At 38.3% G+C, this 15,510-nt stretch overlaps 1 protein-coding gene across 6 annotated transcripts in view; it reads left to right on the forward strand.

The window, feature by feature from the left end:
- GTF2I (general transcription factor IIi) overlaps window positions 1–15,510 on the forward strand; it is a 79,329-nt gene that overhangs the window by 38,606 nt on the left and 25,213 nt on the right. For all 6 annotated transcript variants that reach the window (XM_026107171.2, XM_064523447.1, XM_064523444.1 and 3 more), the window contains 5 exons: window positions 2,154–2,216; window positions 4,136–4,237; window positions 9,222–9,287; window positions 12,774–12,957; window positions 14,826–14,884. In XM_026107171.2, the coding sequence (XP_025962956.1) occupies window positions 2,154–2,216; window positions 4,136–4,237; window positions 9,222–9,287; window positions 12,774–12,957; window positions 14,826–14,884 (474 nt within the window). The remainder of the gene's footprint in view (window positions 1–2,153; window positions 2,217–4,135; window positions 4,238–9,221; window positions 9,288–12,773; window positions 12,958–14,825; window positions 14,885–15,510) is intronic.

A 15,510-nucleotide genomic window follows, 5' to 3' on the forward strand; every position in this document is an offset into this window, starting at 1 on the left:
TTCTGAGGGTTGCTCTGAAAGCTACAGAGTATAATGCAGAAGATTTGCAGATACCTTACCCCCCAGAGGGATATAATAGAGTATCTTTCGATGTATGTCAATGGTGGTTTTCACTGTTTTTTCTCTCCAGTAATCTTGACAAGATGGTGAACAAGGAAGTGGCAAAATTCACATGTAGACAGGATTCCCCGGGTTAGCTGTAGCTGATGCAAGTTTCTGAGGTCTTAGTAAGGCTGGATGAGTGGGCAGAAAGATGTGGTTCAAGTTCAATCTTCACAAAGTCAAGGTTATGTGCATCAAAAATAGTTGTTTTAAACTGAATGAAATCGCATTGGAGACACGGTAGTATCATTAGAGATACCTTGGTGGATGTGTCCAGCTGGCAGTGATTGTCCTCTTTCTTCTCTCAGGCAAACCCCAGTTTTTGCATGCATAAAGCTTGGGAATGGAAATACGGTGCTCATATGATATTAATAGGTAGTATGTCTTCACTTGGAAGGTTATGTTCAATGGTGGCCTGTCTGCAGCATAATATGGAGAGGCAACAAAAATGATTAGAAAGCTGGAGAGCTTCTGTATGATCAAAAATTGAAAGCACTGCTGTTCTTTAGTTTAGGTAGGAGACAAAGCAGTGAAGGATACAGGAGAAGTAAACTCAGTGTTTACAATTTCTTTTTCTTATAATCATGCAAGTAAGAGGAGACAGTGCCAGTGAATGACAACATTTAGAACTGTAAAGAAGGCTGCTGCTTAGAATTGCTGTATTTAACTTATTACCATAACCTTCTGCTGGCGCCATGAACTACTAAGAGGTCAAAAAAAATCTAGTGATGATACTGCTATATTAGAAAAGATTTACTTCAGTGTTAAAACCAGTCAGTTGGATATGGTTTAAGAAGGAATGTCCTATCTGAGAACTTTGTTCCTGAACTTTGTTACCATCTGCTTTGACTTTTTTTGCATGTTTCTCTGAATTATGACCATTCATCAGGGATTTGGTACTGGCTAGATGGACTATTTGTCAGTCTTTGTGGCTATTCTTAAATTTCCACAAAATTTACCAAAATTGTACTTCTTTCATATGTACAACTATATAAAAAATATGAAACTTTTCTGATGCTCTCAAAAAAGGCTCTAAATGATCAGTTTATGTGATAGTTATTTCTGTGAGCATACTTTCTGTTCATATATGCTGAAAGACCATTACCTCATAATTCTTTCCTTTTGTTCTGCTTTGCATTTGTTGAGTTACCTACCCTGTACTCGATCTGAGTGCAATCAAAACATCATACTATGTTTTCCAAGAACTAGATGATATATTTGGCATAGTTCAAATGTACTCCAGCTAAGATAATCTCAGTAGATACTGCTGATTCTCTACCATACATGGTGTTATGTGAAGAGCGGTGAAAAAGGGAGATTCCTTCAGACTTGCTACCAACGTGACACTAAACTACCAGCTTAGAGATCTGAAAGAAAATATTCCTCCTGCCAGAAAAATTAGCATGTATTCTTGTATACGCTCATACTTAAGTTTTCCAATAGTTTCTAATATAATCGGCTTCACTGTTTTAACCTTACTGAAATTAAATTCAGATTGCTCCTTCTGCCACTGAGTGTTGATAGGCCTAATCCTGCTTATTATATTGGTGCACACCACCCCAACAAAAGCACTGTGACTATGAATTTCCCTGTCATTTTTCACTGTTGGCCTTGCAACCTGTTGTGAAAATCATTGTTACCACTCTGAGTTGTTATAAATGATAAAGAAATACATCATCTGGCAATGGCACACAGTCTTTGTTTATGTTTTCAACAATTCTTGATAACAAAGAGAAAAATATTTATGATTCTATTAATGCTATTAAGCCAGGACTAAGGAATTTCCTGTTGCCATCAATGCCAACTCTGCACTGCTGCACACACAATTTAGCATGTATAATCCCTACCTCCTTAGCCTTGTCTAGAACTGCTTAAAGGCTTAGGGTAAAGTATCTTTGCTCCTGTTTTCGTTGCATGCTGTGAATGCAAAATATTTCACTGAGCCTGAGGGCTGCTTTGACAAGTGTAAGTTTAAATACAAAATCACTGAATGGTTGGTTAAAAATCTTTCCTGTGTCCAGCACTCAACAGTACTGTTTTTCTCCCTTCAGACTCCTCCCAGCATGCACCTTCAGAAACAAGTGAGGATCCTGAAGTTGAAGTCACCATTGAAGGTTAGTTCTCTGGTCCCATGATTTCCGTCTGTTGGGCATTTTCACGTCAAAGAAGCGTTTCACAATCACCCACCCATGTCTGTATTTCTTGGCACTGAATGAATAGGATTATGTGCCAATGTTGACTGCAGTCTGAAGTGTGCACTGCTTCATCAACATATCTAGTCCAGAAGCTTTAGAAAACCACAGCATACTTAAAACATATTGGACTCATTGGGCCAGTTTTGAAATGATGACTGACAGATGTTCATCTTTCACATATTTTTCAAGCATTAGTATTGAAGAATACTCATTATTTAAAAGCAATTAATTTAGATTTTAAAAAGCTTTTACAACATGCATTCTGAAGAACATGTCATTTTGTAAACATACTGTAGTTATGTAAAATTTCTAGTTAACACTAGCTTCTGGGAAGAATCATACCATAACAGAAGTGATGTGTTGCAGGGGGTCTAAGTGAAGCTTCAGTTTGTCTGATACTGATGGCAGGGGGTTGCAGTGGACAGGCCTAGTTACAGTGGATGCCAATTTGAATATCAGCCAATCATGTGCTCTGATCATTTATAAGGCAAACCACGTAACTGTGCTACATTAGAAGAAGCATGACCATCCGGATTGAGAGATTATTGTGCCCCTCTGCTTGGCACTGGTGAGGTCACACCTGGAATACTATGTCCACTTTTGGGCTCCCCAGTTCAACGTGGATGTTGAGAACCTTGAAGGTCAGCAGAAGGCTGTGAAGGTGGTGTGGAGTCTAGAGCAAAGGGCCCATGAGGAGAGGTTGAGGAAGCTTGGCTTGTTTAGTGGAGTGAAAAGGATGCAAGCAGTGGTCTAGTGAGAGCCTATGGCTACTTGAAAGGGAGTTGGGTGAAAGAACAAACACTTTCTGGTAGTGGCTTATGATATGGCAAGGAGCAATGGTCCCTTGCGTATTAGGAGGTGCAGACTGGACATTAGGAGAAGGTTCTTCACTAGGAGGGCAGTGAGGCACTGAAACAAGTCATCCAGAGAAGTGATAGAATCTCCATCCATGGCAGGTGTCAAAATTTGGCTGGACAAAGCCATGGCTGACCTAAAATAGCACTGATGATAACGCTACTTTAAATGAAAGATTGGACTAGATGTCCTCCAGAGATCTCTTCTAACCAACATTTCTATGTCTGCTTGGTTTTCGTTATAGCGAAAAGATTTGAAGTCTGTCTTCAGCTGCTTGACTTGGCCACATTTTTGTTTGATAGGTGAATTTGGCTTCAGGATCAAAACCAGTCTCCCAGAAGGGAGCTCTATGACACACAAAGGAGAAAGTCAGAATCTTGCATTCCTGCTTCGTTGCAGTAATATTGTGAATCTCCAGGAATTAAGAGTTACAGAGAAGTTCTCCCCTCCCTCTCTTTTGTGTGTTTGGGGTAGGGCTGACCTTTTGTTAAATGAATTTCATTTATGTCCATCAGAGTTATATTGGTTTGAAACTGTTTTTACAGCTTTTGAGCTCTTTAAGATCAAACATAGGTAGTGTGTTCCAAGACTTGTTGGTAGAATGATACTTCCAATTAGATAAAAAGTCAAATCTACATCTGCACAATTCCTTTCCAGTTTCCTTTGCTGTTGTATAGTCATTTTGTTGTCATGAAATGACCACTTGTGTTTCAGAAAATGATACTGTCTTCCTTAGGAGATAGAGACAAACCTTTGCTTTTGCCAACTTTTGCCTTGTGCTGATTCCCTGACTTACACAGATTGTTCATACACAGGCCAGTAGCTTTCAAAAGCTACTCAGATAAGTAATTTGTTGCAAAATTTGGCCCTCTAATGAAGCACAGATCAATGCTTGCATTAGAGCTTTGAAGTTTGAAACAGTTCCAACATTGCACATAGTTGTCTGGACATTAAAACAGTGATGTATTTTACGTCTCTTTAAGACGATGAAGACTACTTGCCCCCTAACAAGAGACCGAAGAACACCGAGTCAGCAAATGAAGCAGCCAATACTGGGAGAAGAAAAGTGAGAGAGTTCAATTTTGGTAAGGTTAAAATTAAAGCTTATTTTGTCTCTTTCTTGTTTCTAAAATGGTATTAGACAACTTCACACTGCAGCAGTGAGACACATCAGTGGCAGTATTCATTTAAGAGCCCAGGGCTCTTTGTAGATGTATTGCAGCAGTAGAATGATTTTTAGGCTACCTCTTTTGTTTCTCATTAGTCAAAGTGAGTGACCATCTAATATAGTCACTGCAAACTAGTCAATGCAGCATGTGAGCCATTAGAAGTTGCTGTATATGAAAAAGAAACAATTTAAAGGTTGGAAACAGGATAACATAACAAAATAAAGACAAGTTTAGAATTTTTTCCACTGATTTCTTGGATGGGAAGATCAGACTGAGATCACAAGCATACTGAATTACAGCAGACCCTAGGTCAGCAGCCTGTCTTAGCTGTTTTTTCTTGATACATCCTGTGAACAATAAAGGTGTGCTGAGGGGAACCACATTCGGGAAAGTACTCAAGGAATGAAAGTACTCCATTAGACCCAGTAGCCTGGTTGATCCTTGTGGGCACAAAAAAGTTGGAGTATTTTAGCAGTGTTCGTTCATAGTACCTCATGTAGCATTCTCACTGCAGAAATACATCCACGTGCTGTAGGTATTCTAGTTTAAGACATTTCCCATGTAAATTGTTGCAAACCCGTATCTCTCCTTTCGGCTTTTTTTTCTGGACTGGTTTCTGGGCAGATATCCCATGGTTATGTGTTCTTCTATAAGGTCCTGTGCAATCAGGAATCTGTCCTTTGCCACAGTGTTTGGGAGATGCTTATTAGGAATTCTGGAATTTGGGGTCTAATGAATAATCCTCATGGAACCTATTCTGACATCTGTTTTGCGTGAACCATGTACAATTTCATGCAAGTTTCAGCAAACATGAATAAAACATTGCTGAGAGCTGTATTCTCAAGAGATCATTAATATGAATAGGTAGTTCCACACGTAGCATTAGTTAGTTTTGGTTGGGTCAGGAAAACATTACGGCGACATTAGTATGAGAATATGGAGTAGTTTATACTTCAGGAGCTTTTCCTAAAATATATTCATTTAGTAGAAGACAGCATCTAAGCTTGGCAGGCCAGCAGTGTTTGAAGGGAATAGATCATGATGTTGACTAAACATGGACAGCAAAGGTAATAAAACGTTAGGATGGTAGAAGCTTGTGCTGAGCTTGCAGTGTTGGAATGCCAGTTAAAGAACAGCATGGCTATTTAGCGTCTCCCAGCTTGCCTACTCACGGTTGCTTCCAAGTTGACTTTGGTAGGTTACTTCTCTGGGTTGTTCTCAGGAAAATCTTGCTTTTAACCACGTGCTATTCAGCCAGATTATAATGTTTTGCAGCTCACAGGAGTTTATTTGCAGATCTTTATGACCAGGCTTCCTAAATTGCATTGAGGTTCTTGCACCTCCTATTAACTTCTGGGCTTCTACAGAAAGTGGTATTTCTCTGTGGTGCAACAAGTCCGGTTAAACCACAAAATCAACTTGAGATGGTTTGGAGAAATAGACTTCATTTGCTGTAATAGGAAAAAGCAACTTTTGGTGGTTACAGTGCTGCTGTTTGAACATTTTAGAAGACCTTGCATGCCCGTCTAATGAAGTCTTTTCTTAGACAACTAGACAGGAGTAAGGAAATGTTTAATTATATCATGAGTAGCTGCAGAATGACAATAGCATGGGCACATAAAAGACTGAAAATGATGTATAGATGCATGAGAGAGAAGTCCTGTCTCATCTGATAAGTGCTTTCAGTATTTTCAATACCATTAATGTGACCCAGAAGTTTGATAGCTGTGGGTTGCAGAGACTTCCTGTGTGTCTTGATGGAGTCAGAGGTCAGGTACCCCAAGTGGCAAGCGAAACAGGCCAGTGATGAGCTGTGCTCTTCATTTCATGCCAACAGAGTCAGTGGAAAACCAAATTATTTTAACCAGGGGAAGGAATGAAAAATGTCTGGTAAAATGTGTGTTAGAAATTGATAATCTTTGGAAAGGAAGGTTGAATTTCAAATATATTTCTGAGCCAACCATTTATGGTGAAAAATACCTTTTCTGAAAGGTGCTAACATTGTCAGTGAAAATCTCTTCCTACAACTTTTTTTTGCTTTACTTAAAGACTTTATCTAAAGCTCAGAAGCTTCAAGGATCAAAACCTCTGATCACTTGTGTCATGGCATTTTAGAGGAAAGAAATCCCCTTACCTGTAGTCTCAAGGTGATCTCTCTGAGAGCAATGTGCGAAGAGTGATGGAAAGTCTATATAGTTTTTCCACATTTTGAAATGCATTTGAACACTGTTTTTTGCAGTCTGGCTGTGTACTTACACTTGGTGTGTGTTTTCTGTTTTACTTCCCTGCAGCAGTTACTCAGTGGCCTATCAACGGGAATAGGAACGTGCTTAGTAACTGCATATTTTTGTATGCACTGTGCAGGCTGCCCTTACTCCAGTGGGTGTTATCTGGAGCATGCCCCAAGTAGCAGAGAGTGGTCTAAATCGAAAAGACTGTGGATAGGCTGGGGAAGAGTTCAGGACTGGTATTAAGCTAGAATGGTGTTTCCCAGGTATCAGAAGGTATAGGAGTGGAAGAAAAACACCACTTATCTTGGTGTCTACAAGAAAGCTAAACTGCTTTGCAGAGTGATTACCAAAACAGAATATCAGCTTAGCTTTCTGTTAGGTCTTCAGTTCTGCTACACAAGCAAAAAGTGTGTGACAGAAGCGTGGATTTTTTTCAGTAACTGGTCTGAATCCAAGGGGTTAATAATGCTGACAGTTTGATTAAAAATAACCCTAGTTACCTATAATCCCTCTCAATTTTATAATGTCTCTCTACCCTAGTTCTGGCAATTTACTTGTAAAATACAGAAGTAGCTAGAAGGTCAGTGTGCTGATCAGAAGGTCAGTGTGCTGATCAAAATGTGAGCAAAAATTATGTTTTTTTTCAGTTGCCTATTCTCTCTGTATCCACCATTACAAATAAACATGCTTGCATTGCAGTGTGTTTGACTGTTAACCCATGTAGTGTTTCCATCAGGAAAGGGGGTGTTGAATATTTGGTCCATGGTTGTAGAATATAAAAACTGAGAAAAATAAACCCTTGACAACTTCATGGTTCATATAAGAATGCTCTCTTGATCATGCTAAGAGGACCAGAGGAGAGAAGCTGGGTATGAGCAACTTCTCTCAAAATTATAATATAATATAATATAATATAATAGCAACAACCGCTATTGAGAACAATGTTATTTTAAATACTTTTATACGGTTGCATTGTAGCATGGCATGACATTCTTTCTGGCTGTTCTCCCTCTGAAGAAAACCAGCCCGCGTTTTAGAGGAGGTCTTTTGCTGAGCCTGCCTCTGAGCTTGATGAACTGAAGAGATCTCAGCTCTGTGACAGTTTCCCCAGGGCTGCAGTCTGGTGCCCCTCCAAACCCAGTCCCAGGACTGTCCATGTGTGTTCACCAGCTCAGTTGGTTAAGGCAGGGTTTCACCTTTAGCTCAGTAAACTCTAATTCCCATTTTCCCGACTCTTCCTGGTAGAGCTGCCTTTAATGCATTGTTCCTATAGGTCAACACAAAATGCAGTCTGTGGTTCTGCTAGAATGAGAAAGAAGTTCCTTTGGCTATGCATCTGCCATTAAAGACTGCAATATTGTTTGGTCAAAGTGACACTGGAGTAGAAAATATTCAGCTGAAGACATGTCTATCAGCTAAGAAGCCATGCAGTGCTGGATAGCAGTAGGAAAGGTGTCAGAGGCATGTAGATAGATTTATTCACAAGGGTGTTATTTTAAAATATAAAATTGTTTCTGGAATAGAATAATTTTGCTTTCCAAACAGCTTAATTGATGTAGGAGGTACACCAGGTAATTAGAATGAGGAGTTTATGTGTGGATGCAAGGCAGCACGCCAGAAAAACCCTTTCCCTGTAGACAAGGCCTTATTCTTTCCCACATCTGAAGCACACTGTCCTCTTGATATCCATGAAATTGCATTAAAAAATTTTAAGCTTAAACGTGGTGACCGAAGTTGTATACATCGGTCTGAAAATGAATATTTAAAACCCTTTTGATATGGACTCAATATTTTGTCTTGTTTAATACAAGAATTTTTTGACAACAGCAAGTGTAATAGCTTGAATGGCCTCACTTTTTGAACTTTCCAGTTACTAGACTAAAATCTTGGTGTAACTATGCTTGCTTATTAACTTGTTCTTAAAGTCCAGCCAGCATCTGGTACAGTCTACAAAAGAGTTGTGACATTTTCCTAAAGGAATTCAGATGGTACAAAAAGCTGTGAGAAGAAAGTGTTGCAGGCAGAAAATAAGATGTTAAAATACTGCCATTAAATCCAGTTCTCCATGGACCACACAGTTGGATTTGGATAACTTCTCTCTTGCAGCCTGCATCTTCTTTCAGAAATAGGAATTATGTGGATGTCTTGCAACATCAGGATTTGGGGAAATATGGGATTAAGGAAGAGGATGGCATGATGCCTCCTGACCCATATAGTTGTACAGATTTGCACCAAAACAACTTCATGTGCTCACTGTAAGCTTTATCAAGCTTCCCTTAATTAAGCTTTTCAGTTCCTGGATTTAGATAACTATCACAAGTGGTTGGAAATTGAGTTTACCCCTGATGGTGGTGAGAGCTGCTGACTGAGCTGTCAAAGAGAAACCACTTTTGGACTTATTTAGCCTGGGTTTTGTCTTTTTATTTTTTTAAAACTTGATTTAACACCTGCACAAGTTTTGGAGGTAATCTTAAACATTTTATTCTATCTTTTTTCTTTCTCAATGTGTGCATATATTTTGAGATATAGCTTATACCATACCCTGCAGGCATCTGTATGCATGTGAGCAGCAAAAGCACGCTGCATATTTCAGTTAGTAGTAACATAAATTTTGCAAGAGATTCTCAGTTTCATCTGTAATCTGACAGGTCCTCTTCTTTTCCTTGCAGAGAAATGGAATGCGCGAATTACAGACTTGAGAAAGCAAGTTGAAGAACTGTTTGAAAAAAAATATGGTATGTGTTACACTGCTTTCCAAACAATCTAGTCTTTTGATGTCGGAAGTCACAGCATTTTGGCATGCATCTTGTTGTTGGCTCTGGAGCAGACCAGGACTGACAGCACCAAAGGGTTAAATATCACAGAAACTAGGGAGAGTAGCTTCTTTGATGAGCAGAGAGTATTTTCAAAATTGCATGCCTATATTTGGCACCTAAGTTTGAAACTTGGAATTTCTTTTTCACTTGTGCTCAGTTTCCAAGAGCTCCCATGTGCTCACGTCTTGGGCACCCACTTTTAAGAGAGTTGGCCTTTTTGGGGAGGTTACCACTGATGGATTCTGTTTCTGATCGTGATTGATTTGCAATGAAGAAATATTTATACGGTAGTGATTCTTGGAGAGAAAAAGAAGCACACATGTTAGACTTTGGAATTTGTCTCCAGATGTTACATCTAGATGTATTTTGTGTCCACATAACACAGAATCAAACAACATTAGTTAAAATTTCATAATAAATAGTTTATGACAACTTTTCTGTCATAAAAAGTGGAGATATCTTCAGAACTGAACCCATGATCTGTTGGAGTTACTATGTATTTTGGCCTTGAGAATCAGCTGGCCTTTAAGCAGCCCGTTTAAAGCAACCTACACCAAGTAAAAACAGCTCAGAATGTGATTCTTAGTACATTTTTGCTTTAGAAAGGAGCATCAGTCTCGATGAAGTGCCTCAATTTTGAATTTGCTGTTTGCACATAGCCTCCCTGAAAAATCTGTAGTGCCTGTTGAATACAGAGCTATTCCCGGCTTTCCATAGCAGACTGTCTAATATTAAATCACCCTCTTTTTCCCTGTGGGTGACAACATTTCATTGATTAATAAACCGATTCCATTTCAGATTTCAGTTCATTTCTATCTGTATGGGCACACATTTCTCATTTATTGAAATGAGTTATGGATGTCCGGAATTCCCAGAATGCTCCTCAGACTTGTGAGCTTCTGGAGCTGCAAGGTATTATATCAGTGTGAGTCATTACTGACATGTCTGAAAATATTTTCATTTTTGTGTTTATATGTCAAGTAAAAGAAATTATGTTTTACAGTGTAAATACAAGATATTGGCTCACTAGTATAGACTAGTTTATAAAAACAAAATCTATATACATTAGGATTTCTATACAAAATCTTTTAAGTTTCCAAATCTCACTGCAGACTGTAACGCTGATTGTCTTTAGTCTGTCTGAAGAGTATTTGCTAAAACATTTGCTGATTTAAGAAAAATAAAGACTTCTGCTTGTAAAAATTTACCTGTTGTTAGTTAGTTATTTAAACAAACAGGATTTTTGTTACTCTGAAGCTGTTTTCACTTGATGCTGTGTAGTGATTTAGATTTTAGTGATGCACTTGATTTTTTTCCCTGTGGCCAACTGTTGTTCACAAACACTTATTTCCATCTGAAGCTTGTCTGCTGGATTCATTGTGCTTTTCACTGGTTTTCCCAACAGCCTCCTGGGCATTGTGATGGTCTTTTTTTCTTTTTTGAATTTCTGGGAAGAGATAGATGACCATAATAAAAATCTACTTTAATGAAGAACTAGTATCATACACAACACCACATCTGGTCATTGTCCTGAAACTTTCTCTGACAGTCAGGTTTAATAGGTTTTTTTAGTCTGTTTGCAAAGAGACATCTTCAGGCTCATATTCCTCTCTTTGTGTATATATATATGTATGTATATTCTCTGTCAGTGGTTTTGACCATCTCATGCTTAGCAGTTGGAACCAATTTTCTAACATTTTTCTAACAATTTTCTAACATTGTTATAGTCTGTGCTTATCAGAATATAAGACTAAGATATATAAAGTAAAAGCTTCCTCTTTTGTTTGATAAACATACCTAGAACCATTTTGCTTCTAAATGTTTGAAACGATGTTAGCCAAATGCTTTTAAAACCTTAATTGTTTTATTGCTCTTGAGAATTTGTGATTACTGTGAACATTTTGTATGTCTGAACCACTGGCTGTTTCCACGTTGAATTATGTTGCTTGAAAAGGTGTCCTGGGTAGGTTTGCTTTCAGAAATCCTGCCGCAGCATCACCGTACTCTAATCTGGCGTTTACTTGGATTGCTTCATTTTGCAGTTAACTCTGTGATCAGATATTAGACCTCATCTAGACTCCCTTTAAATTACTGGCAAAATGTCCAGTGTAACAAAATTGCTTCGTGTAAAGTTTTGCTGGAGTGAGGCAATACAAGGACTGAAGGGACGAGTGTAGCCTGTTCGTGTTGTCCTGCCCTTGCCGACTTCTCTGCTGTAAGAATCTGGCCTTTCTGACAAGTCGTAGGAGCCGTGAAGTGCTGAGTTAGCCACTTGGGATAAATCACTACAAACCTATTTATGAGTGCACTGTCCTTGTTAATTTAAAAATCCTTGAGAAGCTTTATGGTTTGATAACTATCTTCAAAGCGTGGTTACTTCAGTAACCATGCTGCTGTGCACTTTAAAGGTCAAATGCTGCCCCTCAGATGCATAATTGAATTCAACAAGTTGTATTTAGTTATCAAAGGGCATCTTTTTGGTCCATTTAAGTCTTTTGCTCCTCAGTTAATTTCTTGCATCTAATTTTTGTGACAAAACAACAGAACATACTAAACTACTTGCAGATCAGTCAGATGGTCATAGAGAATTGTCCTTGCATGGCCTGCAAAATTAATGTACCCTTGCGAGTATAAAGAAATTAGCCCTCCTTATGTTTACAAACCATCATGCCATCTTCCAGTATTTGCCATTATGATAGGTGTATTGATGTGGTCCTCTAATTTAGAATTAAAAATACATTGAGGTTGCTTTCTTCCTGTGGGTGAATCTATTGTTTGCTCTTCTTTCGCTTTGAAGATTTTATTAGTAGGGCCATGCTTTTTGTGATGGTGTTATAAAGTGTGTTGTTTTTCTTCGTTAGTGATTAGAATTCCTAAAGTATATTGAATTCACTATACTGGAATTTCTAAAATGCACCAAAGAATTCAACCAAAAAAGTGGATGTGCACCCTTCCCACAAGGCATTAATGAGTCTTGTAAACCAATAATTGTAATAAATAACAATAATCAGAGCTATTGAATTGAAACCCCTTTGGTTTGTAATTAAGATTTTTGATAATTTCATGTTTCAAAATGTTTTCTTAAACAAAATCAAAATAGTGTGAAACTTCACTCTAATAGTTTAGTTTGTTAGTCAACATTTACAGACTAAAGGGAGAAGAGGAGAAGCTGTATATATATATGGGTTCATATGTGTGTAGACCTGCACCTTGTTTACTGTGAATTAGAGTGATTTTGCTTAAAAAAAGAAAAAAGAAAAGAAAATGCAAGTATCAGTGTTTGAAAGTGATGAGATGGTTATTGTCTGTCTGCTAGTTTTAATGCTTTTCAGAGTGGTATCAAACAGATAGTTTGGGTAAGGTTACAAGCTAGTCTAACATTCGTATTTTCCTTTCCTCTTAAAGCTCAAGCTATAAAAGCAAAAGGTCCAGTGTCTATCCCATACCCGCTTTTCCAGTCACACGTGGAAGACTTATATGTGGAAGGACTGCCAGAAGGAATTCCCTTCAGAAGGCCATCCACCTATGGGATTCCCCGTCTTGAGAGGATACTTCTAGCAAAGGAGCGGATCCGCTTTGTGATTAAGAAGTAAGGAATTTTGCATTTTTGTCTCTATTTTACACATTATTTTCTTCTGGTTCTAGTCTGCTTCATTTGGTCTTCAAGAATTCCAAATCAATTTCATTCTTTTGCAGTACTGATGAGTAATTTTTAGTTCAGGTTCACTCTGATGATAAGTTCAGCTTATCAGATCACTAAAGCACCACAGTGGTGGCTGAGACCTGGGCAGATCTCCTGAATATTAGGGACTTTACATCACGGGCAGATCTCTTCGTAATATTTCGTCTCAGCTACTGTAATATGTGCTGAAAGCCATTGACTTTGGGACTGTCCCATTTTATGGTAGCTGGGGATCCTGGCCTAATTTTCACTTGTGCTTTTATTTTTCTCTTGCTGATATATTGTTTCAAGGTGTCTATGTTCCTATCTATATAGAATATTGCCCAGGGCAGGCTTGAGGCCAAAATAGTTACTGGTTCTTATGATTTAGTTGCATATGCATCCTTGGGGTCATCATGAGATATGTCAGGTAGTATATGTGAAGGTAGACCTTATATGTGTGTAGAGGCTGCTAGAGCACTTACTTGCCTGCCATGTCTGGCTAGGCAGTGTATCATCTGCCTTTGAAGTGAGGATGTCCGACTTATGTGATATCTGGGCTTTTGTCTTTATCCTTTTCTCCTTTCTCACCCTGGTGTCTTTCCTAGAAGATCTCTGACTTTGCTTGCTACAAAGGCAGATGGAATTTGAAGGGAGCCTGAAACCATCTTGAATTCAGAATACGCAGGGAGAGACTATATGGATGCTGAGTGCTGGATCTCAGTGGTAGCCTGGGCTGCAGAGCACCTGAAGGTCCAGCATAGCGGGCACAACTTTGGCATAGACTGGTATGCAAATTTGGTAGAGTGCAGATACTTACCTTTTATAGTTTGGTGCTTTGCTTCAGGCAAATGTGGTGGTACATACCACAGGTATGTATTTACAGTATAATGAAGTTACTGTGAGTAACAGCTGACACTTTATTATTGTTCAATGGTGTCAGGCTTAATCCCAAAGTTTTTGAAGTAGATAGGAATCTGCTGATTGCAGTGGTCAAGCCCCTCATCAGTGGAAATGACAGCCTTTGCCTCTGTGCATGTCACCTTTAGCACTGATGTTAATTTTTCAAATTTGGAGCTTATGTGTTTGGTTTCTGTCTAAATTCTAAAGCTTGCAGATAACCAGAAGAGAGGAAGAGATGTTAATCTGCCACTTTTTGTCTCACTTAAAATCAGACAATATGCACAGATTTAGGTATGTATGTAATGCTGGTGCCTGTTCCTGTCAAATTTGTCTTAGTTATTCACAGTAACTCATTTATGCTGTTCATCAGTCCAGTGATCAGTGGTAACCAGAGCAGGTCAAAAACCATTTCAGCTCTGTGACAAATGCCAGTTTTCTAAGCTTTCTAAGCTTTTCTTAATTCTAGTGTGGATAAAACTATATGTATTTGCAAAACAGAAACATCTGCTATTAAATTTTTATTTTTAACAGTTAAATTTTCAATTTGGATCTTAGTTTCTGATGGTAGTTTTGACTGGGGAGTGCATCTTGAACCTCAGAGATAACTTTAATGAAATCTGTATGTTACCAAGAAATATTATGGTTCAGTCAGATATGGGTATCTCAGGAATAAGAAGTGTTTTTGTCAGAAGGATTCCAACCAGCTCTGATAATTTCTTGGTGTGAATTGTAATTTAATGTTGGGGATCAATAGCCCCCCCCCCCCCTTTTTTTTTTAATCCTGCAGTGGTAAGTTGTATTTGGTAGTTGTCTTTGCTAAAGAACTATAGGCTGTGACTGCTGGTTTATAAAAGTGTATATCACTGTTGAAGCATGTATCTTGAATCTTGTAGGCATGAGCTTTTGAATTCAACACGTGAAGACGTACCGTTGGACAAGCCAGTTGCAGGAGGTAGGTCTTCAAATGTGTGAGTTATATGAATACAGTATGATTTTCTACTTGTCTGTAGCAGCTACCGTCTGGTTTTTACTAATAGCACATTGCAAATAATTCCTCTTGTTTTGAATTTTCTTTAGGTACAACTTAGCAATTTTCCAGTAAAATTCCCAAATCCTGAAAATATTTTGAAAGTCTAGCAGTTATTCTCAATGTTTGTCCTTTATTCAAGAGTACATTTTTCTAAATTAATGTAATTATGGTGACTTAGAAATGTTTAAAGGAAAGTGAGGAAGATCAAGTAGGATATGAAAAATTATATTGCCTTGCCTGTCTTTTTGTCTTTAAAAGTACTGTACTAATACTAACACTCCACCAGCTGACTTGATTCAGCTGTCCAGAAAGAAAACCAGTGAGCTGTTAGTCTGTTGAGATATTGAGAAAAGGCAATAGTTTCCATAGCTGACAAAGTTTACTGGGTAGGGAACTGTCTGCACCATTTGCTTACATTTGGTATTTGCTAAAATAAGATTAGCTGAACTGCAGTAATGAACGTTCTGGTTATAGTGACATTTATTGTTGTAGGATGTGACTTGCTTGGATGATGAGTCTTTATTTTCATGCACTAGTGCCTTTGCACT

Source organism: Dromaius novaehollandiae, chromosome 19 (genome assembly GCF_036370855.1).
Source record: "Dromaius novaehollandiae isolate bDroNov1 chromosome 19, bDroNov1.hap1, whole genome shotgun sequence".
In the NCBI taxonomy this organism is placed as follows: domain Eukaryota; kingdom Metazoa; phylum Chordata; class Aves; order Casuariiformes; family Dromaiidae; genus Dromaius; species Dromaius novaehollandiae.